The sequence below is a fragment of the Solea solea genome, chromosome 2 (genome assembly GCF_958295425.1).
Source record: "Solea solea chromosome 2, fSolSol10.1, whole genome shotgun sequence".
Classification (NCBI taxonomy): domain Eukaryota; kingdom Metazoa; phylum Chordata; class Actinopteri; order Pleuronectiformes; family Soleidae; genus Solea; species Solea solea.
Genome location: NC_081135.1, coordinates 29,295,492 through 29,320,755, shown reverse-complemented (window position 1 = coordinate 29,320,755; position 25,264 = coordinate 29,295,492). Strand labels below are relative to the sequence as shown.

Genomic DNA, 25,264 nt, shown 5'->3' with positions numbered 1-25,264 from the left:
GTAATGATATATTAGTACTTTTGTTGTTTAATAACTATGTAGATGAATGGGCTATAACTATGTATTAGTTGTGTCACTGTGCGGAAAATTCAATATCACATTAAACTGCACAGAACAGGATCTACAGTTTGAAGTTAATTCAATGGTAAAGATTAAGGAAGTGGGTGTCTCTCGTGTGTCCCATGTTTTTTGGTGAACCTGAACGCACCAGTTTAGGTGTCCTATCAGCCGCCTGAGGAAAAAAACAGTGAATGAGCAGCAACGCCACTTCTGTCCTTCAGTGTTGAAGTTATTCATCGCACACTTGGCCGAGAACACCTAAGCCTGTTCACGTGTTAATGCTGTAGTTGGGACCAGAAAACGTCTGTTGCCTTTTGCTCAGTGTTTGTTCGCAGTTCAGTGCAGCTGCGGTCATGGAGTGTCGCGTGTTGTCCATTCAGAGTCACGTTGTCAGGGGATACGTTGGGAACAAGTCGGCAACATTCCCGTTGCAGGTAAGTAAGAACCGGGTCTCACACATGAGCTTCGTGAACCGGCTCAGTTTGGGGTTCCAGGAAAGAGATAGACTGCATAAAACTTTAGACGAAAGCAGTTTGGAAACTGAGTCGTCTTCCTGCGTTCTGCTTTTCTGAGAGAATCAAGCAGCAGCTACAACAACCACCAGCTGTTTTACATTTTGCTTATATTTTACTCGCATAGCTGTAATAATAAAAATGAAAAAATACATTACCAAAGTCTTGTTTTAAAAAATAAAATAGAAATGCTAATTTCACTTTTCACAGAAATGTCGGCATAGGTTGTAGACAGGTTACCAAATACCTGGTATTTACACTCAATTAGGGCCTTTTTAGGTAGTCAACAGCACTTAACTGGAAAAACAACTTGAATACTATTGATTCAGACTGCCTTATGTCATCAGTCTATTGTAGATGCACATCGTGTAATGGTACTCATAGTATTGTTGCTGACTATCATGGTTGTTGCTTCCAGCTATATAATCCCCATGGTCAGAAGAGCAAAAGTTTTGTCAGATTGGTTCCATAAACATGACATTGTTTGGTTAATCCTGTAGAAAGCCCTTGAGTTGTGGTGAAACAGGAGACGATGTCACAGCCTCAGGTGCAGCTCATAAATCTGCATTTTATGAAGGAGAAGTTTCCTCCATCTTGTGGAATCCTGAGACAACTGATAGAGGCTGCACGTAGAAATAGTATAGTGATCATCAGATACAAGTACTCTTGGTGAATGTATAACAGTGTTACAGTTGTATACAGTATGCAATAAACTGCACAAGAAAAAAAACAGGACAGTCATAGTTGTAATGCTGGGTCAGCATTCCCTACTGATAAACCTGATGAACCTTAGATCTTACTTGATTATGTAATATGGGCTTGATGACCACTCAAAGCTGCTGTACGCTCCAGTTTTGCCATTCACTCACATTCATTCATACATGCATCTATGTTCAGTTTTCTATCACATATACCCATTCATGAGCAACTGGGGGTTAAGTGTCCTGTCCAAGGACACATTGGCATGTAGACTAGCAGAGCCAGGAATTTAACCCACAACCTTTAAGTTGAAAGGCGACTCGCTCTACCACTGCACTACCATCAGAATACCGTGATTTTTTGTCCAATGAAGAGATCATGTTGACATAAGTTATGGCGACTCTCAAGCTTCATGTCACCCCCAACAGCAGGACAGCATGGCATCACATAACTGTAAACATATAACATTCCAAACCCTTGATTGGATTTATCGTCCTTTTTTACACAGTTTTAGAGATATTTAAATAAATTCCCATGCCCTGACATGGAGGTAATGAATGGATGATGAACAGTAATCCTCGTCATTCTGTTCCCACAGTAAAATGCAATTCAGACGTCATTGTTCTCTGTGTTAACAACTGCTTCATTGGCTCTTTTGTCAGGTGCTGGGCTTTGAAGTGGACTCCGTCAACTCGGTGCAGTTCTCCAATCACACAGGTCAGCTGAGGGACTTAACAATTCTCATTATGTAGAAAATGAGTTGGCTTTTCTCCCACCCTCAGTTTCTTGAAATGGATGAATCATTAATGACTTCCTGTGAAAGTCAACCGTTTAACCACCTTGACATACATAATATAACACTGCTTCTCAGGAAAGCACCACTCAGTAAAAGTGAAACAGGGTGGATACACCCAAAGTTGTTTGAGTTGGGAAACTATTGATGCAAATGAAATGTTTTATTAACAGGAAGACTCCTCTGTGTTTTTTAATGAGGTGGTTTAGATGTTGGGGCAAAGGTCTGGTTTACAGAGTTAATCACTCTCTGCCTGTACTTTGCCTTGTTAGTTTACAAACCTTTGGATGGTCAGTTTTGTCAGTTTAATTCGATCACAATGGGCTTGGTTACTTAAGAAAGCTTACCCCTCGCTTATCAGTTTACACGCAGTCTCGCGATAACTCCAGAATCACATAGAGCATGTTCATCCAAGTATGATAGATAGATAGATGGATAGATACTTTATTCATCTCACAGAGAAATTCACACTGATGTGTGGAAAAAAACATAGCATGTTGTAGATGGTGAACTGACTTTTGTTACATCTATGTTAGAGGAACACAATAGAAGTGTTTATTCATAATAGTAGTAATGTGATCTTGCCGTACATTGTGAGGTTAGACATCAGACTGTGCTTTTTTTTTTTTATAAAAAATTAAAAATCATCTAAATAATAGTTTTTTCAACAGGCCTTGAAAGACATTCTGAATATAAATTGGTAAAAATCATTCCAACCATGCAGACATTGAACATACAGCTTTGTCCATCTGTAACTATGATCATATATAGTTTTTTGGGTTTTTTTAAAAAAGAAGGAACAAAGTCAAATTTTTGAGGCCTCTTCTTTTGTTAGTCACTTGTTCATCAAGTATAAACATGCAACAGTGTAAGTTGCGAGTAGGCGGAATAAGTTTCTGTTGATCTTACACAACCTTGTTGCTCACACATGTAACCCTGAAATATTTCCCTTTTTCTTGGTATTTGTCTTTTGTAATGCAATATATGATTTCACAAACTTAACTCATTTTATAGAGTCAAAATGTTAATTTATTCTCCTTTAATTGGAATAACTATTGATGTTAAACCTTTTTGGTTCAACTAGCAAGGTTGTTTCTTAGTTGATGGGGTTTGCCAGAGTAAGTGGAGAATGTGCTCACCACAGGTGCTGGAAACATTTGCAGCAACATAAACATCTACTCTTCTTACTGTGGGAACTGGCCAGTTTATACCAGTGTGTGTTAAAGTATAACATTCAGTGTAGTCAATAATGTACTCTATACTTTCTCTTTTAACCACGGCTTGTCTCCACTTTGCTGTAAACGTCCCCTTATTTTGTAATTGTTGTCTGCAGTCCTCACTGCAGGAGGGGGTTTGGAGTTTATGTGAACACCCTGGATGTTTTTGAGGGTTTATTCTAGGTTAACAGTGAAGAGGGAACAAAGAGGGGGGAAGCTAGAACTCAGGATACAAGGATCCCATTCAGTCAGTGTGGAGGCCCTGTTTGGCTCAGGACACCACACAGAGGAGAGGGACCTCAGTGGTGGCAGAGGGGGTTGCGAAGATGGAGCAAAGAGAGGAGTGGTTTTAGTTTTAGATTTCAGCAAAGACAACAGAGTGTGTTAATAGCCAGGCTTTGTGATGGGTATTAAATACAGTGATGTCCAGAGTGTTTTTATTTGTGTAAACAGTGCAAAAAGTTCACGGTCCCTGTCTTACACTCAAAAAAAAACCATCCTAAATGTGTTAAGCTGGTGCTTTTTTGTGATTGTTGCATTTTGAATGAAATCCAAGCAGCATCTAGAACCTAAAAGTGTCCTCCTGTGTTCTCTTGAATCCTAGGCTATGCTCACTGGAAGGGACAAGTGCTCACAGCAGAGGAGCTGAATGTCTTATATGAGGGTATCAAACTCAATAAGGTGAACCAGTATGACTACATTCTCACTGGTGAGTGCCACAAATGTCAGTTGAGGTTACAGGAAAAAAGAAAAAAATTTTATGTAATGTTTTTGAAATTTTGACACCCAACTGTTTGACTATGTCTCTGACTGACTCTTGGTGTTTTAAAGGAAGAGTTTGGACAAATGTTACACTTTAATTATGAGAGTGACTGTGTCACGAACATCTTCCTCTTTTCATCGTGCCTGGCAGCTTCATCTTCAACACTCTTTCTCCAATATAATCTCTACAAAAATACTTTAGAACCTTATTATTTACTCGGTTTTGTGTTGTGAAAATAGAGATGGTATTTAAGTATGATTGCAGAAATGCAAACATGTTAAACAAGTCAGTGAAACCGACTTTGCTGATTTTCTTTCTCAAGGGTACAGCAGGGACACGTCCTTCCTGGAAGTGGTGGTTGATATAATTCAAGAGCTAAAGAAAGCCAACCCAAGCCTGGTATATGGTGAGTGTAAACTTAGTTTTTCAATTTAAAGAGAAGAACGTTACTTGACAGAATTTTAGTTTAATTGAGGTATTTCCAAATGTGAATGTGAGTTTTCTTCTCCACAGTTTGTGATCCTGTTATGGGAGACCAAGGTGCTATGGTAAACATTTTTTTGCTATATTTTTCTTGCACACCATTTATCAAACTATGACATTGGTATTATTTTTATTGCACACTACTGGAAAAACATTTTGGAAGCACTCAAAGCAAAATTTTAGCGTATATGACATTCAGTCAATAAAACAAATATTCATGAATTTGCTGCTTTTATTCCAGGTCTTGCTTAAAAAGGTAAATAAACACAATGATGTGAGACATGTTATTTTCTGCCTGTTCCAGTATGTTCCAGAGAATCTATTGCCAGTATACAAGGACAAAGTAGTGCCTTTGGCTGACATCCTCACACCCAACCAGTTTGAAGCCGAGTGAGTAAACCTGTACTCATCAACAATAACAAAATAAAAGCAATGTAAATGATGATGGTGCTGGAATTATTAGATAACAGGGTGGTCGTTTGTTTTTCCACAGGCTGTTAACTGGGAGGAAAATTATCACAGAGGAAGATGCTATTGAGGTACATATACATATATCCTAACTAAACTTTTTCAATTTGCTGCATTTAGTGACGGCAAAAAGTTCAGTTCTTGAGAAAACCAAACACTGCATATTTTCCAGGTGATGGACTTGCTTCATAAAATGGGTCCAGAGACTGTGGTCCTCACTAGTACTGACCTGCCCTCTAAACGTGGTGACCAGTTCCTGGTGGCTCTTGGGAGCAAAAAAATAGGTAAAGTTCTTTTTTACTTTTCACTTTGTAGCAAAGACATTTTCACTGTGTATTCATATTTAATTACAATAGTTAATCCTGTGGGTGAACAGGGCAAAGCATTTGTTGTAGTTAATGGAATGAAATGTTTATTTAGCGTTATGACACACTGAGTGTAACTACAATTAAAGCTACTTGCATCAACGCAACTCTTTGTCACCTGTCACTGCCATGTTTAACAATACTAATACTGCCCTATCTGTCTATCACTGTAGTGAAACCAGATGGGACTAACGCCAATCAGAAAATCTGCTTGGACATCCCCAAAGTGGATGCTGTATTTGTGGGGACGGGTGATCTGTTTGCTGCCATGTTGCTGGCCTGGACTCATCATCACCCAAATGACCTAAAGGTCTGTAGCAACACAAGAATCAAATCAAATGGATAAATGCCATGTCAAAGTAACCTTGTCTCCCTTGTGCTACTTACAGGCTGCCTGTGAAAAGACCGTGTCAGTGATGCACCATGTCATTAAGAGGACCATTACTTACGCCAATGGTAGATTGCTGTCTCCTTCCTTTATTATTATCATTACCTCTGCCAAAGAAGTAATGTTTTTGGCTGCGGTTGTTGGTTTGTTTGTCCGTTTGTGAGCAGCATAGCTCAAAAAGTAAAGGACAGATGTGGATGAAGTTTCCTGGGGCAGTAGGTTGTGGCCCAAGGAAAATAAATATTAGATTTAGTGGTGATAAAGAGTGTTTGCTTCCTCAAATTATAATTATAATTGTTTTTCACCAGATATAAAGAGATACTGTTTACTTCCTGTTGCTGTAAATGCTATATTGACTTAGTCAGTGATGATATGTCGGCCACCAGTGTGCATTACATTAGTGTGCGTTATTGTGACAGCTAGTATACGGATGGCTTAGAAACAAGTCTGGGACACAGATTATGATAGAGTAATGGATGATTGATTGAGGTAGTAATCTAACACTATGGATGCCAACTACCGTAAAACACCAAATAAGAAAGAGAAGGTACACAACTCAGTTGATTATTATAGCTATCTACATTGTCTGCTATCTCACAGATTTGGCCTTGCAATTGTAAGTTATTGAGAACAAGCAAATTCCATTCAGAAGATTGTAAAAAAAAAAAAAAAAAATGTCCTAAAAGTTTTTTTTCTTCATAATGCTATATATCATTAAATGAGCCAGTCCAAAAAAACTGCCGTTTCACCTCATCTGCTCTCCCGCTCTTCTCTCTGTCAGAAATGGCTGGTCCCGGGAAAAAGCCCAGTCCTGCGCAGCTGGAGCTGAGGATGGTTCAGAGCAAAGCTGACATCGAGAATCCCGCCATCGTAGTGGAAGCTAAGGTTTTACAGAAGTCGTCACACTGAAGGCAGTCGTGTTTCTCTCTATCATTCACATTGTTCTGGTATAAATCACTTTCATATGTTGGCGCTCAGCCAGACACATGGATTCTCTCATCAAAGACATGTCATGTGTTTCTGCCTTACTCTCTGAGGGAGTACTACTATGTTATGGGTCAACAGAATGTGTTATGTGTACACTGTGCTCACACACAGAGAAACACTGCAGTGTGTGGCCTGTGTAGAAGTCATCTGCCTTTTTAAAGAAAGCAAGAAAAAGGACATTACACGACAAGACGCTGTACTTGAATCATACTGTAATCCCATTTGTTTCTCACGACAAAACATTTGATCTTGGTCGAGCGGAGTACAAACTAAACGATGCATGTGTGACCATGCCTCCACTTGTTTTGGCAAATATACTTCAAGTGTGATGCTCACGAGGCATTATAAGCACATATATCAAAAACAGTAGCATATGCAATATGTACATTATTAATGATTTCATTTTATTGCAAGATATGAATGCATGCAGTGTGCTTATATTGGACTTGGGTGTGTTTATCATCCACTTCAAGTAAACAAAACAAAACAAACTTGAGGCATTTAAGGTTATACATTGATGAGCCACAACTTCAAAACAGTTACAGATTTTACAGATTTGACAAAAGTAAATAAAAAATGTATCAGCCACAACAATTAACTAGTAATCTGTTTTAATGTTGTGGCTGCAAAATGCTTAGACTTGTATTGTAACTCCCATTGTGCAGTTAGTACGTAGTCTATATGGTTTAGTTTATTTCACCTTTGTTTAGAGAAATTTTAAATTAATTGATAATCATTATGATAATAGAAAAATAGTTCTTAAAAATTTTAAAAATGTTTTTACCTCCTTACCTTTTTTAATTATGCAATGCTTTCTTGAACTAGCAGATGTGTAACATGTTAGATCCATGTCTTAAACATCTCAAATTGAGGTATATGCACAGATAATCTTTAATATATTTACTAATGATCACTGTTTTGATTTTTGACAATTGCCATATCTCTAGAAAAGAGTCTGTTATGTGAAACCATACTGTATAATAGCCTTAACATGGTAAGGACAAGAAAACATCACACGTAATGTTAGAAAGTCCAGTGCCAAACCTTGAACTGCTGCTCTGATGTAGGTGAATTGAAGAACAGAAATAATAAATGATTAATTTTCAGGTTTGAATCCTAGTCCCACAAATGTGTGTGTCTGTTGATATAATTTTACGTTTAGGACTGATATAATTTTACATTTAGGACCATTATATCTGGGTAAAGGAGTTACCACTTGACTGTAATTATAAAATGTGGGTGTAAATCCCTCAATTAATTTGCTAAAGGAAACAAAACCTGCATGACTCTTTCAACTATAAATTGTGTGATTAGGAACATGTGACACCACTCTGTTTTGTCATCCCTAATCCACAGTATGTACAGCCAGCATTAACCCAAATAACCTCGACAGGCCAACATGACTGCCCACCTGCACCATGAACACACTAAACAAAGTTGTGTGGCCAGTATATAATGTGAATAGTTTTGGTATGGGTGGAAATTGATTTGTTACAGTGACTGGATCATGGAACTATGCTTGTAGTTCCATGTGCCTTGACGTTGTCAACAGACATTCCAAATTGGTCTCACAAAAGGCCCCATGGGTTTATGCATACAACAGAATACTGTTCTCATAGCTGCTCTCAAAAACGACCTCAGCTGCAGCTGTGCATTTGTACCAGTAGAGGGCCAAAGAGGTCTAAAGCTTAGCTTTTTTTATTAATATAACAGGTGCAACAATAGCAGTACTTACAGCACAAAAAGTTTTTATTATGATTAGAAAGACAAGAGAAAGAGCCCAGAAGAAACATGGGACATGAATTGGTTAGTGTTGATGAACTTAATACGTTTTTGTCACCTGGTAAAACTCAGTGGAGTGACTTGGAGAATTTCTGTTTATGAATTTAAAAAGTGCATATATAGGATGATAAAATGACATCAGATATGCAAAGTCACATACCAACACCTTTTAAGGAGATTGTGAACAGAATTTACTGATGCAAAACCGGACATGAGTTTACAAATCTTGCTGTATAGAGATTTCACAACTTAGTGAAACAAAAGAGTATTTTTATAACAAATATGAAACCCGTATCCCTTTGATGACACAACCCCGTTAGTCCAGTGTTAAGATTCAGAGAAAGTGAAGAGAAAAGAGAAAAAGGAAATTTTCAGATAAATATATATATATATATATTATAATGATAAATTAAAAGCCTTCTGCTCTACATTTGAAGTCATGAAAAACAGACACTCTATCTGATATCCTGGTTGTAAAGTAACAACTTCTACAGTTTAAGGCTAAATGATTATCAAAATAGTTGGTTAATAATTTAGTAACTGATCATAGATCACACTATTATTGGCACAATATCGGCAGATTTTTGCTTTAAAATGTATTCTCGGATATCTGCAAACACACCGAGATCTGCTAATGACCACAACTTAAGGCTAAATAGGCTACAACTATTTATAATTTTCTGTTTATTTATTTTGCTCAATTAAGCAAATGTATATCTGCATCTGCTGTGACATGAGTATGCAAAATATTAAGTTAATTTTACTACAGAAGAGACTTAATGGCCTCTGCAGTTGGGCACAGGGAAACATTTATATTTATCGGTATCCGATATCTGATATATCAGCATATCAGATATGGGCAAAAAAGTCCATAATTGTACATCCCTAATATATACTATACTATAATATAGTATACTATATAAACTGAGTAGTTGGCTCATAAATAAATTAAAACAGGTTGTGTGTTATTCTTTTATTTTTGTGAGAATGAATGAGGTGCCGTGGACCGGATGTAGGGTATGATACCTTCAGTTGGGCTTTGAGGAAATGTGTGGCTTTTACTGACAAACAATAGCGGTCCTGCAAGTCGCGTTATCTCATGTCATGTTTGTTGCGTTTCTGGAAGCGGACCAAGCGAGAAGGGCTCACTGGCGAGTCATTTAATGACCAGAAAACAGCGAAAAAGTGCAACAAAAATCTTCCCACTCCCAAGTAAATAATTTTCAGGTAAGCCCCGACTACTGCTACTGACAACTGACCGCTAACGCTAGCTGGCTAACTAGCGCCGCATGACGTTAGGAAGGTGAGCATTAGTCATTTGACTTCTAACAAATGATGGATGCGGGGAGACGGGACACACAGCGGCTACTGACGCGTCCATTTAACCACGTCCACCTTTGTCTTTGAACACAATTATTACTTTTTAACTGCATTGATTTTGCTGAGTTAGCATGCTAGCGTGCACTGTTAGCAGGTGGCTCTGTCCTTCCAGTCGTGCTCGGTGGAGTTTCACAGTAACGTGAGGGTTAGACACTTGTGTCAGCTGGCGTTTCAAGAATTGCCTTCTCTGACAATAAACATGTAATTAACAGTAATTAAACATGACAGTTTAAGCTTTTCTATCGGCTATACTGTGTACACTTGTGGTTTTAGGTAACTTTGAGTTCACCGTGCTGTTAGCTTAAGACATGTGTCAAAAGATAAGCTCAGTCAGTGTGGGGGGGCTTCTTGGCTATAACCGTCAGTACAGCGGCCGTGTGCCGCAGCGTGCATTTTTAACTGACACCGTAAGGATATACCGAGTAGATGTCATACATCCCACAGTGTGCTGTATTGGAGTAGATAGAAAAAAATGTCAGCGAGTTCAGTAAAATAAAACAACTCTGCAAGCAGCCAGTGGGGCGCTGTACGTCATGTGCGCCAGCTGGCTCTGAGTTGAACTGCGCCGTGGTCGTACCACACACGCCAGACGTAAGGTTACTGGAGTTCATTCAAGTGTGTTCTCAAAAAGCCATTGCTCACCTTTTAAGGCTTGATGCTCACTTTTAACCAGCGAGGAGAACAGTGCGAGACAGGCAAGTAGAATTACTGTGATCATTCCTGACATTCATTGTATTTTTCTGTGTGTGTGTGTGTGTGTGTTTACCGGATCACAATAATACTGTGACTGTTCTTGCACGTGGAAAGAGGCCACTGTGGTTTAACAAAGCAACAATGGACATTGAATGCTTTATTGATTCTATGCACATAGGTTTCGAAGAGCCACTGTAAAGTTGTGCCTGAATGCAAAAGACCAGACATAACAATTGTTAGAATATATATAGTCTTCAGTTAGACGGTTGTCTAAATGGCAGTCTTTTACAGGGCTAGTGTCTAACATCAAGGATGTTGTATTGGCAGAATTTTAATATACTACCAATAAGTATGTTTGTGTAAGTTTATAAATTACTTGAAAAAGGCATTTACATATATATTTTAGGCAGGGGCCCTCGCATTACAGAGTGCATTTTTGCTTCCTGATATGAACCATATAAGGAGAATACAGACTGAAGGCTCCATTTGTTGTCATAATACTGTTGGTAATAGCAAATACTATGGTCTGGCTGATCCTAACTGGAAATCTTATCTTTGTTTTATGCCTAATCGCCAATCTACGGTCCAACATTTTTAGAATATGTGACAATGGTTTTAACTGTTAAACATTTGAATTACAATTAAATATGCTACTGTTTCTATAAATTACATCATACTACTTTAAACTTATCACAACCAATTTCGAGACCTGACTAAACTTTAATGCAACTGTTATATTTTTGCTCCTGGTCTCCCTCTTCTGTCACTACCTCACCTCCCTCATTTGAGATATTCTCCTCTGTCAACCATTTTTCACTCAAACTGGCCAAGGCAGATGGCTGCACATCTTTGAGTCTGGTTCTGGCAGAGATTTCTTCCTGTTAAAAGGAGGGTTTTTTCTCTCGGCTGATGCCTAGTGCTTGCTCATTGTGTGAACTGTTGGGTTTCTCTCTCAATAAGATTTTAAGGTTTCTGCCTTAATTAGAAAGTGCTTTGCGATATATATCATGTATGTTGTGATTTTGCAACATACAAATACATTTAATTTAGTCTAATTTAATTAATTGTCTGACCCATGTCATAAACATGCATGATGACTGATAAAACCTGAGTTTATATTGGGATAAATGCTTTGCCATATTCCATATCAGGCTGTATATCTCAGATGAATCATGCATGCTATTCAGCACTGTTGGTCTAAAGTCCAGTGACATGTCTGTTTACACTTGAGTAACTTGAGGAGTACACCTGAACTCCTTTATCTGTTCATAAAACTACTACCCTCGAGGACTTTGAGACATATATACATAAGACCTCCATCATGGACTGTAATACTTCACCAGTGATTGTGTGTGCCTCACAATCATTTTTGTGACAGTTTGTTTCACTGAAAAATGTACTTTGACCATTCATATTTAACTTAGAGGTTCAATATAGGTTGTAGTTTTACTTCCTCCTATTTCTGCCATTAGTCTCACTATTTTGTTGATTTTTAGTAACAAGAACTGACTTCATCCCAACTCACCTTTGTGCAATTATGTGTAGTCTGTTGTAGTTGTTGCTCAAAGTGCAGTGTAATATATAAATGTGTAAAACATTAGCCTAATAGTATGATTTCAGGGTGCATGGCTGTGTGCTCTCCCCCTCTGTAAACAAAAAGTAACATGACCACTGTGACCAGTTTACTACTCTTCCTAAGCAGCCAGTCATCAGTCAATAGATAATTATTAGTTGGCAATGCTGAGTCAACTTTTCCAATTATCCAATTGTTAGTGTTTATTATAATTACGTTATCATTATCCACAGTTTTTTTGTTGACATCTAAATTTTTGAGCTGATTTACATAAATCATGTGACAACGTCCAGCTGTTTTGTCATTATGTACTTTTTTTCTTTGGTTGCTATATCCTATTTTTTTCAGCTGATTTCAACAATCATCCATTTATCAACATTTATAATTTTGTGCTTTTGGAAATAATAGTAATAGTAAGATTTAGCTTTATCCGCAGCTATTATGGGAAGATCATAGGCAGGCAAGAAAGAACACTTACAGATCTGGTTGAAATACACATGGCCTATTTATAACTGATGGCTGTTATCAAAGGCTAAATCAACTGTACAGAATAAAAGGTCTGCCAAGTCATTCCTGCTCGTTATATCATCGGCGATCAAGTCGATAGCCGGCCACTGGTGCTCCCCACACATTGGCCACAGCTTGTTTTTATCTCATGTATCCTCTACTCTTATCATTTTGTCTTATCTTACAAAAGTTACAATCCCAGAGGGAAATTTCAAAGTGTAAATGTAAGTGACGCAAGACCATCTTCTGACAGCAAGTTATTTTCCTTATATGTTAATATGTTATATGCAGTGCACATCTTTTGGATTATTATCTTTATCTTAACTGTGAACTCCAGTTTTGCCAAGACTGTAGTTTAACCTGTTAAATATTTTACATTTGTGTTTTCTTTATCAGCATTATATGTTTCTTCATAATCATTCATTTCTGACTGTAACCACACAACTGTATAACTGTGTGTTGGGTAATGCAGTGGTGCCATGAGCAAGATTAATCAAGATGTGACCTTTATTGTCCAGCTATCACAATGTATTTTTATCTTCATTCATATTTTGCTTTGATGCCCACTGGCCAGCGCCCAGTACTGCTCACAAACCTTTGAACTATGTTCTCTTTGCCTATGAACCACATTTAATATATCCTTTGTTCAATCACACAAAGGCTCTTGTTTGCTAATGCTAAAGTGTTACAAATGGGTGGCCAATAGCAAGACAAGGTAAGAAATTCTAAATTCAGACTGGTTCCTTTAGCGTAACGGATACCAATGGCATAGCACATGCCACTGCTAACTCTGCCTTAGTTCAGCAGAGCCTAGCCGCCTTCTTTGTTAATGTTGATGAAATGTGACACATCCAGGGTGCCCATGGCCTGCTAATCAGCACTAATCTGATCCACTGGATTAGGGAACGGGAATGCATGCATGTGTGTGTGAGACACTGCTCATGTATGTCTTCTTCCTTCCAGAAGTGAGCTATCGTTCAGTCTGTATGCCAGTTATTATAGTTGGCTCGCAGAAGAATCTCCTGTGACCTTCAAGAGTTTTTGGTGTTTTGTTTTTGCACCTGCTGTTGATGGAGGTCTACTCTTGTTTGCAATTTTGTGAGAGATAGAAAATTCTTGGCTGCTCCTCTAACCAGATCTGGGATCTGCCTGTGTTCTTGCTGTCATCATCATAATCTTTCTTTCCCTCTGTGGGATTATCATGGCTATGAAGCAGGACAGCCTGTGACTATCCGCTGCTCTCTGCAGGCCTCTCTTTATGTTTTTACTTTGGCTTTGATTTGGTGACATTCCAGGAGCCAAAATGTTGAACCAGAGTGCTGTGATGATCTTCACTGGGATTTGTGGTTCATTGGTGCTCATGGCAATGGCCTACTACGTGTACTGGTGAGTTGAACATTAGACAGATGGTGTAGTGTATGTGGCCATCTTGGCTCATTTTTTGGAGCAAGGGTGTGGTTGAACTTTGCCATTGTTTAGCAGGTGTTTGTTATGATACATTTTTAGCAGTCCTCACTTGTATGAGAGACAAAGCAACCAATGTTTTTTTGTTGGCACAGACGCTGTATTCAGGTCATTTAAAGCAGAAGTAGCTGTCCAGTCTTAAGCAGCTTTAACTCTGTCAGCATCTCTAATCTTTCCTTCAGACTGACTCGGGTCACTTTTTACCCCTGTACCATAAGGAGAGGTGGACTTCTGGTTCTTTTTATAGTGAAACCCAATGTTTGTTACTCTGCATTACATCTTTGACAAACCATGTGTATTGGATAAATGTTGTCTCTTTACTAGAGAACCCCTCAGATCTGGTTTAGATACTCCACTACAGAAGGTTGATTTGGATAGTTGGTGAGATGATGTCATGGGGTCATTATGTTTTTTAAATTCTAAGTGTGAACATTCTCTTAAAATTGTTTTTTTCTGCGTTATGCTAATACTGATCTACTAACCCAAATTGCTTAAATTGAGCACTGATCTAATAGTTACATTTGGGCTGAGCTAATTAACTGTTATGTACAGTCACTATGGCTTTATCAGTCACTGTAAGAAAAATAACCTGTAGTCTACAAATGTTTAAAATGATTAGACATGTGGTATGTGTATTTGTGCCATTTTGTTCTGATGGAACAATTTTTGTGTGTGTATTGTGTGCCACTGTTTAGTTTAACTTTTTCAAAGTGAAGTTGGGTTTGGAAATGGCATTGGACACAAATGAGATGTCTATTTCAACTCGATTGAAGAGGATTCCATGAATGCTCAGATATTGATGTAGAAAGACAAGTTTTGAGGAAAACTATGCATTCCATATTATGTCTTTGTGCACCTTTAAATACAAGACCCTTGCCCCAAAGTGAGCCTTATATGTGTTTGTTGAGAACCCCTTGTGATACTGCCTCTGCCTGTGTACATGGAAACAAGCTGGAACCACACCAGCTGGACTATTGCCAAATTAGTGTGTGACTTTTAATTCTGTTGGCATTGTGAAATCAGAGGCATTATATGAAACGTGATAGCTCTACTGCTTTACAGGCATTACCGCAGCTCTGTGACTTCTTTTGATGTCCAAAGCCATTCTGTGTTTTTACCTTTAAAAAGGCAAGGCAGAATAAAGGGCAGCCTTACTGTCAAATGGACTGTGTAAAAAGGGCTCCAGAGTTGCTGTCTGTTGTCACTGCAAAAGTTGGCAATTGAACTTGAAGTAGTGAACTCCATTATTCACCACTATTGCCACAAGTGAAATTTGCAATATTGCAACTCAGCCTCTCAGACAGTTACTCCAAGTCGTAACAAAGGTCACATCTCTGACGTAAGCCAGAGCCAGCAATGGATGTTTGACCTAATAATCAGATTCATCGGGTGATTTGTGTGACGCATGCATACATGGCAGTATTGCAACACTTTGTGATGAAACTCCAGATGTTCGGTTTCATTTTTATCCTCATTGGCCTAACAGACAGGGTTGTTGGAAGGATACATTGCACTTGATATGACTTGTTGCTTAGTCACAATGAACTAGCCTTATATTACAAAATGTTCTGGTTACTTTAGTTTGCCTCTCTTCTTAAAGGAATTTATATGTGATAAAGGTGGCTTTAAAACAGGGGTCACCAACCTTTTTGAGACCGAGAGCTACCTGAAGGTTAGAGAATAATATGGAGGGCTACCATATTAACATTTTATGCAGTTTACCATTTAAATGATAAATATTATGCATTCAATTGCATACACATTAATTCCAGTGCTTACTCCTAATGATTATCACAGTTTTTATAAACAATATCAAGGACATTTTACTCAGTGATCATATGGATACATACAAGTGAGGTGAAGTGAAATGAGCCCGCGGGCACCTCTTTGGCTGCTCGCGGGCTACCAGGTGCCCGCGGGCACCACGTTGGTGACCACTGCCTTAAAATATACAGGTTGCTTGTAAATTATTTGTAATTTTGGAAATATTATGGTAGAAGACAATTTTACCAGATATCTATTTTCTGTTTCTGTCTCGTTTGTCATGCTTACTGGCAGTAATGGCAAAAAAGCAAACACTTGAATGCCACTTTATTTAAACTGATTTGCTGACACCATTGTAGCAGTGAATGCAAGTGACTGTCTATATGTTGTTGGTGCTGCCCAGTTAATCTCACAAGAATCAGGAGCGACAACTTTAAGCATCCACAACAAATGGAACTTCATTACTATATTTATGCACCTCTCTTAAATCTGGAGTGCTGCACTTGTACATATGAGTGAACATCTGTTACATTCAAGCTCCTGCCAGATGAGTTCTCACAATGACCCATCTTATCAAATCAAGTGTGCCATTTCTTCAGGCTTATATTGTCTGATCATTAACAAAGCATGCATAGAATCCATCAACCCGATATCTCTACACATATCTTCAAAGATGCAATTTAAAGGGCAGTTTTAGTAAAATCTCTCAGGAAAAGCTTTATTATGTCATGTGAAATGTTTGATGTTTTTGATGCAAAAGAAAGTGGGGCTTAAGCTTCACTTCTGAGTTCATCCTGGCTTAGTCCATTGCATGAACCAGGATGAGAAGGCACAGCTTTGTTCAAGTCAGGTGGCTGGTCCATGCACATTTACAGCTTTTTGAAATACATCCTGAGGTCGATCACGGAGTTACTGTTGCAGAAATGGAAAAGATACGGCTGATAATGGAAATGTAATCTGTAAAAATTAATAAGATCAGAGAAATAACCATAACAGAAACACTGTTGTTGCCTGAGACCTAACGTTTATTCTGCTCCCTCTCCCAGGTCTGTAGTATTGGCTGAAGGACCGTGTAAACGCGGCTTGTAAAAGGATCCCACCGTGGTAAGAGACACTGCTTTGCTTTATAACGGACTTAAATAGGCCACAATTGTTTTATCTACACTGTTCATGAAACTCTCCACCATCCCGTTCTCCAGGTTGGTCGTAGTGTATAAAGAGGAGCCCACTCAGCTTTCCAGGCTCCTCAGCCATGGCTCTGCTGGCCTACCTGAAGAGCCTGTTTATCCTGCAGCTGTTGATGGGCTTCGTGTTTGTGGTTAGCGGCCTCATCATAAACTTCATCCAGCTCTGCACCTGCATCCTCTGGCCGATCAACAGACAGCTCTACCGCGTAATCAACTGCCGGCTCTCCTACTCCCTCTGGAGTCGTGAGTACATCATACTTTTGTTATGTAGTTCCGATAAGAATATTTTAATAATGTAGTGACCAGGCCACCAGCCTAATATACTAGCTTCTTTTAGCTCTGAGTGGGATAAATATGTTAGTCCTCAGCTGCTTCATCCTCCACTATGTCACCAGGACTCAAAAGACTTAATTTGTCCAACGTTTGGTCCTGGACAGTCCTGAAGTTGCCAAAAATGGCTCCCTGCCTGTGTTAATGAGAGCAGAACATTGACACCATATTCACAAAGTAAAAAAAGCTGCAACAGCTTATAAAGCTGCAGTTTGAGTTTGCTCATAATTATCTGAGAAGTCATGAATCATTGATATCGTATTTAACACTTGGAGGAGAAAAATCCTGAACCGAATTTCAAGGAAAATGCTTCAATGCACTTATTTTTAGTTATTTGATAGATGATAGCGACGTTTGGTACTGACCTGAATTCATATGATATATTGTCATCCTCATGCAGAGCTGGTGATGCTGCTGGAATGGTGGTCGGGCACAGAATGCACTCTATACACTGACCAGGCTACGGTGGACAAGTTTGGCAAAGAGCATGTCATCGTTATCCTAAACCACAACTATGAAATTGATTTCCTCTGTGGCTGGACCATGTGTGAAAGATATGGCATCCTTGGGGTTAGTAACATAGCAGTGATTGTTATGCCTGAAATGTCTCTTTTAAAGAATTGTTAGCATAATTTGCTGCATTTAATGACTTCAATCCATATTGTGCAGTATCCACTTTTAAACATACACCCGTCCTCCCTCTCTAGAGTTCAAAAGTGCTAGCTAAACATGAGCTGCTGAAGGTTCCACTGATTGGCTGGACCTGGTACTTCCTAGAGATTGTCTTCTGCAAGAGAAAGTGGGAGGAAGACAGAAATACTGTCTTCAATGGACTGAAAAGACTCCAAGACTATCCTGAATTTATGTGGGTAGGTACACATTCATTGGGTTTGTCCTCTCATGTGTGTGTGAGTGAAAGTGTAAAAAGTCTGGTGACTAAGAACTTCATTGCCAATATTGCTGCATACAATAGTGTACTAGTGCATTCACAGTAACGTATGATATCATTGGTACATTCAAAAAGAATGTCAAGAAATGATGGCAGCAACATTTTTGCTATTACAATTAAATGTGGTAGAAGCCACAAAGTGAATGATAATTGTGTGGAAAACCTTGGGTAAATGAAGTAAGTCTGAGATAAACAGGAAAATCAGCCTGTGAGGTACTTAATATTGACAGTTGGCTTTTTTTCTTCCATTGTAGTTTGATGAACATCTTGGCTGTTGCATTGGAGAATACATTGTTATTACAACCAATAGAAACAGTGGCTAATACTAAACAAATAAAACACCCAAGTGGTTATAAATGTGTTGTTCATTTAATGCCACAGAGTAAGTTATTGTGGAGAAGAATACAAAATACAAGGAATGTCCTTTCACCCAGTTTTTCTTTTTTTTCAAACTGACACTGAACTTTGCAATGCAAGACACCAGCTGTGTTTGAAATCCATCAACAAGAGGGTGTGTGGTTTATTTTTGTCAGGGAAACTTTGTGATCTGGGGCCTCATTTATAAAGCTTGCGTACACCAATGCAAAGTTTTGGATTTAAAAAAAAATAAAACGAACTTGATGGAAAACATGCGGTCCTTCACAGACATAGACGGGAGAGAGGTGAAGCTGCCACTCCGATGGCAGAAGGATGACCAAATGGACGAGGCGTATTTTCAAACAAATACCTACTATTTTCTGTGTTATTGATTTCACAGCTCTGGGGAAGAAGCTTTTGGTGGAGGATCAAAGATTCATGTGCTTCAGAGTGAATTCCCATAAATAATTATATAGTGCTTCTTGTGATATTTTCATGTTTTGAGTTTAATTTCATTCCAGTGTTAGAACAGCTTTTTTATTGTGAAGAATATTGTAACAGTGATTAGTTAATGCGCTATTCTAATCGAATGATTTATGGTTATCATCATCATTGTGCAGATCTGTCTTGTCATTTACGAACAGTTTAATTACCACAACTGAAGCCGCTCGGATTCAATCAAATGGGGAGAGAATAAAAAGGAATTAGAATGAATTGTAAGACATTGTAAAAAGGAATCTTACAATGTCCAATCCCTCAAACCATTCACTAACCTTGCAGGCATCAGTGGATACCTGCCATGACTTTGTGGTCACTCTTGATCAATGAATATTAATCTGACTTTTTATGGTCAGGTATGGGTGTTATCTGAAGCTCGCAAAAGCTGCGCTGAATTGTGAGTTGATTGTGTTTTAGAAAGGGAAACTGGCGTGGGACGTGCCTGTACATGCATGGCTTTATAAATCAGACTTTTTATGTGTGTAAGCACTTTTGTTCACCAAGTTTTTAGGCATACCTACACACAGCTTTATAAATGAGGTCCCTGGAATTTTCTTTTCTTAGATGTTGTAGATGGTTGTTGAAGGCGTGAAGCACTTTTGTGTTACAGGTTTTCACACTTCTGCAACTAGTTTGCTCGCTGAGATTCGGCTGATCAGCAGTTGATCTAATTACCCTGTATGTCAAGCATCTGGCTACTGCTAGTTGATGATGACTATATTTAAGTGTTGCAACCAAGTTGCCTCCACCTGTCATTTTAACAAGCAGAAGAAGCTTAGTGGGCAGCCTTAGAGAAAGGAGGTCACCTTAAAATTTATTAACGTGGCTCTTTTTCTTCCCCAGTTTCTTCTGTATTGCGAGGGCACCCGCTTCACAGAGAAGAAACACCAAATCAGCATGCAGGTTGCAGAGAGTAAAGGCTTGCCCAAGCTCAAGTATCACCTACTACCCCGCACCAAAGGATTTACCACAACGCTGCAGTGTCTTAAAGGGACAGGTGGGGTAACGCAACACACAATACACACAAAGAACATCGTGTTCCTAATCCTCATGGTCTTAATATGACTTTTCTGTCCCACAGTATCTGCTGTGTATGACGTGACTCTCAATTTCAAAGACAACCAAGTTCCCACTCTCCTTGGCATTGTTAATGGCAAGAAATACAAAGCAGACATGAGTGTAAGGTGAGTGCCATGAAAACCTCCATCAGATATTGTTATGATGATGGATAGTACCGTGGAAGATGGTAGTGGCCTCCTCCTAATTGCATTTATGAACAAGATAGTGATTGTTCTGAACATTGGCTAGTGTCCCAGCGTTTTTATGGGTCAGAACAGTAGCTCTAATGGGCAGGGATCTCCTGCTGTGTAAAGAAAACGGTTCAGGAGATGGACACAGATGACCTGTTAGAAGGTATGAGAAAAGCACGTCTTTAGTCTGGACTGCAAAACTGACTTTAAAAAAAAATTATCGCACTCAAATTAAACAAGGAAGAGTAGTGGAAGATTGTAATTTAGTTCAGTGATTCTGTCATCCTCCTGTGACTGACATGTAAGCAAAATCCATTTCTCTCAACATTGATTTATGAGTCAATTGCTCCATTATTATATATTTTATTCACAATTTCCAGCATGTTCTCCTCCCGATAGCTTATTTGATCAGAGTCTGTTACTTTTGGATGTGATCTGTTTTACAGAGAAGTCAGTTTAAGGTGGTAGAGTGGTGAGAATTTGTCATAACAGGCTATAGCAGCATTCTTTACAAAAGAAATAGACCAAAAAGGTGTAGGCTGAAGCTCAAGGGTTATTTTGCCTACCCTAGGAACTTATGTTACTGGTAAGCGTGTGATTTATGAAACAAAACCCTTATAATCAAAACAAGAACATACATTTATCTCCAATTAACATATTACTAATTGAGAAGGTGATTGAAATTGGCTAACGTGTCTGTGTCATCTTGATGAGAGCGATTTGGAAAGATAATATACACATTATCATCCATTAAACCATAATTTGTAGGTTGTTTGTCTGTATGAATAGTTATGTGCTTCTCAGTCATTTAAGAATACTCCTCAAGATTAATATGTACAACTAATCATGGATGAATAAAGGAAATAACTGTGTGCCACGATTAAGGCTTATTTTATAGCAAAATACATCCTGTTTCAATTCAGTGCCATCTGCTGTGTTACTTGTTTCCATACAAATTGCTGATCCAGTCAACTGTGTTCATTATTCACTGATTTTTTTATTGTGTGTCCTTGTGTTTGTGTTCTCCCGTGATTCAGGTGATTGCCTACTAATGGCACCCTAAGCGTAAACAAACCTTTTGTACTGTTTTCAGTTGTTCTTTATGTGCACATTTCACACTGTCATAGCAAATGATGTAAATGATGCACAACACTGATAGTGTGTTTAGTTCCTCAGAATATAATTGTTTACTCCCTCACATCCAGACGGTTCTCTGTGAAGGATATACCAGATGATGAAGGGCAGTGTGCCAATTGGCTGCACAAGCTCTACCAGGAGAAGGTAAAAAAAACCCAACAACATAGAGTTAAATTCCGTTGAAAGTAGTGAGACCAACCACACCCTTGTTTATTCATCATGAAGCCATCTGTATTTTAATATCTGTGTATCTTCCCCATCCAGTATGTTAATGGCTGTTTCTGTGTCAAATTGCTAATTAAATAGATCATCATTTAGTTTGAGGCATGTGGCCTTTCCAAATAAGTAATGAAAAACATTTTTTTTTCCAATACCAAGTGTTTTCTGAATAATATGTAAACAATTAAGTGATTTAGATGAACTGAAATCCTCAAATACAAGTACTTTTTTTCATTTTTATTTTTTTTTTAATTAGTCATTAAAGTCACACATGACTTTGGGCTGTGCTAATTTAAAGGTTACAGCTTTTCATTTCAAATTAAGCATTAAGGCACATACTTATGTGAGAACATAACCAATTCTTTAACCCTTCTCCCTTTAAGGATGCTTTACAGGAACTCTACAGCAAGGAGGGCAAGTTCCCTGGACCCACAATAATCCCACCTCGCCGACCCTGGACACTGCTGAACTTCCTGTTTTGGGCCACGCTGCTGCTTTCGCCTCTCATCAACTTTGCATGTGGAGTGGCCGTCAGCGGTTCTCCCCTCCTCATCATTGGCTTCATCATTTTCCTCATCGTGGGTAAGTACGAAGGTTTATTTATAGTTATAGTTATAGTTGTGTGTGTGTGTGTGTGTGTATATATATATTTATGTGTGTATATATATATATATATATGTGTATATATATATTTATGTGTATATATATGTATATATGTGTGTATATATATATGTATGTATATGTGTATGCATATGTATATATGTATGTATATGTATATGTATATATATATATATATTCTCCAATGACTACCTCATTTGTGGTACATTACTTTATCACCACAAGGTGGCAGCAGCAGCAAGCGTTTGTTTAGTGGAACATTATTGAATCTGTCTCATTAGCTGCTCCTCTTCACAGCTCTGGTTAAGTTTAGGTCTGATAAAGGTCAGGCGTTAACTGTCTCTTGTATTTGTGACTTTGTGAGGACCAAATCCTATAAACTTTACGGAGTGAGGACATTTTTAACTGGTACTCACTTCTTTAAAAGGGCTTTTTGGGGCTTAAGACCTGGCTTTATGGTTAGAATTTTGGTTAGTTTAGGTTAGGGTTAGGTTAAAGGTTAGGCACTTGGTTGTGATGGTTAGGGTAAAGGGCTAGGGAATGCATTATGTCTATGAGGGTCCTCACTATGGATGAAGCTCAAATGTGTGTATTGCTTAATTATTATTAGTATTATTATTATTCACTGGATAATACTGGATTAGCATTTTCAAGTCTCAGTATTTGTGTGTCTAACATTTGACATTTCTTTCCTTATTCACGCCTCAGCTTCTATAGCTATCCGACGCCTCATAGGAGTCACCGAGGTGAAGAAAACAGGCTCCAGCTACGGCGACCCAGGACCCAAAAAACAAAACTAAAAGTGTGTGATCCCTTACTCTCCCACACCCCTGTTCCTCCCATGACACGGCCCTGTCAGTGTGGCCGTCCTGCGGCGTCTCACCCCTACCCAACTCCATTCTCCTCCTACTGTTGAGTCAGTTGGTAGGCAGGGGAGGAGACGCAGCTGTGAAAAATAAATACAGACCAGAGTTTAGAAAATACAAATGGCACTACAGAGAGAGAGAGAGCACGGAGGGTGTGGGGTGGGTTCAAGCTCTCTGGTGTAACACAGAACAAAAGGATGTGGGGACATGCAGTACTGAATTCCACTGCATCTTTCTTAATCCAGCTCGTCCCCATCTCATCCACATTCAATCCCTGTTCACACCCAAGGTCAAGTTCACGTGGACAGCAGGTCCCGCCCATTTTCTGCTGTTGCACGACCTACCTCCGATTCCTGTCACAGCCATCAGCTAATCAGGGTGCGGGGGGTGCACTCATTATTTTTGGCCACAGAACGCAAACCGATCCACAGTTTTTGTAATCATGACCTCCACCTGCAGCAGTGTGTCACTGCAACAGCGATCTGGAAATATGCCGGGTTGTTTCCTCACTGACTCGACTGAGTCTGGTCTTTCAGTGAGAACCGGTGTCTAAAGAATCAGCATCGAGGCCTGGTATTCTTAAAGGGTCAATTCACCAAAAGCACTAAATTAAAATACTGTTTATCTTCCATGTATCTCATTATGGGGATGGTAAAATGCAGAATTAAAAATGAGTTTGTAGTGCACAATTATGTACATAAATACAACAATGTTACCACAGACTTGAATAATAACAATTACTGACACTTTTAGCAGAACTTACTGTGTTTAAAATGTAAAAGTGTAAACGGTCCACATTAAAATCATTGGATTGCACATGTATTTTAAATACTGTGTCTGTGGAAAGGTGATACTTGATCTGTGCACTGTCACTGACATTAAATTCACCCCCAAAATCCAATTTTAAAACTCAATTCCACCTACTCTCTAGGGCTGGATATCACTAGACTGAGGTGTGGGAAATATGTATATTTTTACCTTTAATATTGTGATCTTGATGAATTGACTCCTCCCCCTTTCTCCAGTAGAATTAACATCATGGTTTGGAGACGCTGCTGCTTGTTTAACTACAACAAGGGCTCTGTGTTTCTTTATAAAAAACAAAAAGAAAACCCACCGTCCGCTTTAGGTTCCATGTGTAGCTCCTCGCAGCATCTACACATTCATTCTAAAGCCTTTCATTTCTCCTTTTTATTTCCTTTTACTTAGATAGAAATGTTATTTTTGTAAACACAAGTGGACCATCTCTGACCCGTGTGTGTGTTTTAATCAGCGATCCTCACTCAGTTCCGACGTAAGGCAACAACTCTGCTGAGTTAAAATGCAGCCGACACGGCGGGGGTTAATGTGACCGCTCTGCTGTTGAAGGGCAGTGGATGAAAGGTCACCAACTGTCTCCATGTAGCCTCACAGCTGTTTGCATATTATTTTTGCTTTCCTGCGATGGACTGTTGTAGTGTTTTAACCTTTGCCTTCAATCGAGCTCAGGCTAAGGGGTCGCTTCACTTCCAGTCCTTTAAAACACCCACCTTTTTTTTTTTTTTTTTTAACCGTTATGTTTCAACACCATCTTTTTCTCCTATATCAGCAAGGTTCAGTTACGGGAGATAATTATTATTTTAAAGCCACCGTTAATCTTCTAAACGTGTGTTGTTTTTGTAACTTTGGTTGCTGTTGATGGACTCTAGTTTTATTCATTTCCTGCTGGATGTTTTGTCTCTGACATTCGCTGCTGCTGCTGTACACGAGTAGATCCATCTCTGGTTACGTTTCCTAGTCCCAGAAAACAAACAATGGTAGCGAGGCACTGGATTACTTGGTGTCCTGCTCTCTCCTCCCCTCTGCCCTCTGTGCCACACATGTAGTGTTAATCTCATTTTTTTTGTTTTGTCGCTTCATTCTTTTATTTCATGTTTTGTTTTGGATCATCACTCCTCAGCAGAAGGCACTTGTAC

At 38.8% G+C, this 25,264-nt stretch overlaps 2 protein-coding genes across 5 annotated transcripts; both read left to right on the top strand.

Moving 5' to 3' along the window:
- The first annotated feature begins 228 nt into the window (after positions 1–228).
- Positions 229–7,849, top strand: LOC131474352 (pyridoxal kinase-like). The gene is made up of 11 exons (XM_058652168.1): positions 229–494; positions 1,934–1,988; positions 3,886–3,990; positions 4,367–4,450; positions 4,558–4,592; positions 4,832–4,917; positions 5,021–5,066; positions 5,168–5,279; positions 5,534–5,670; positions 5,750–5,816; positions 6,530–7,849. The coding sequence occupies exons 1-11, from the start codon at positions 414–416 to the stop codon at positions 6,655–6,657; spliced, it is 936 nt and encodes a 311-aa protein (XP_058508151.1). The 5' UTR covers positions 229–413; the 3' UTR covers positions 6,658–7,849.
- A 1,697-nt stretch (positions 7,850–9,546) lies between these two features.
- agpat3 (1-acylglycerol-3-phosphate O-acyltransferase 3) lies at positions 9,547–24,200 on the top strand. 4 transcript variants are annotated; one of them, XM_058622205.1, is made up of 10 exons: positions 9,547–9,744; positions 16,945–17,002; positions 17,098–17,328; positions 17,816–17,985; positions 18,123–18,284; positions 20,063–20,216; positions 20,301–20,403; positions 21,675–21,750; positions 22,209–22,407; positions 23,152–24,200. In XM_058622205.1, the coding sequence occupies exons 3-10, from the start codon at positions 17,151–17,153 to the stop codon at positions 23,241–23,243; spliced, it is 1,134 nt and encodes a 377-aa protein (XP_058478188.1). In that variant the 5' UTR covers positions 9,547–9,744; positions 16,945–17,002; positions 17,098–17,150; the 3' UTR covers positions 23,244–24,200. The 4 variants fall into 4 exon arrangements, with proteins under 4 accessions (XP_058478188.1, XP_058478191.1, XP_058478190.1 ...); XM_058622208.1 differs by lacking the exon at positions 9,547–9,744 and adding an exon at positions 10,572–10,592; XM_058622207.1 differs by lacking the exon at positions 9,547–9,744 and adding an exon at positions 13,323–13,385.
- The last annotated feature ends 1,064 nt before the right edge of the window (positions 24,201–25,264 follow it).

Coding starts and splice junctions, on each gene's coding strand:
- LOC131474352 (XM_058652168.1), top strand. CDS start 414: ATGGAGTGTCGCGTGTTGTCCATTCAGAGTCACGTTGTCAGGGGATAC. Junction 1,989..3,885: donor GCAGTTCTCCAATCACACAG/GTCAGCTGAGGG, acceptor CTTGAATCCTAG/GCTATGCTCACTGGAAGGGA. Junction 5,280..5,533: donor TCTTGGGAGCAAAAAAATAG/GTAAAGTTCTTT, acceptor CTATCACTGTAG/TGAAACCAGATGGGACTAAC.
- agpat3 (XM_058622205.1), top strand. CDS start 17,151: ATGGCTCTGCTGGCCTACCTGAAGAGCCTGTTTATCCTGCAGCTGTTG. Junction 17,329..17,815: donor CTCCTACTCCCTCTGGAGTC/GTGAGTACATCA, acceptor ATCCTCATGCAG/AGCTGGTGATGCTGCTGGAA. Junction 22,408..23,151: donor CATCATTTTCCTCATCGTGG/GTAAGTACGAAG, acceptor TTCACGCCTCAG/CTTCTATAGCTATCCGACGC.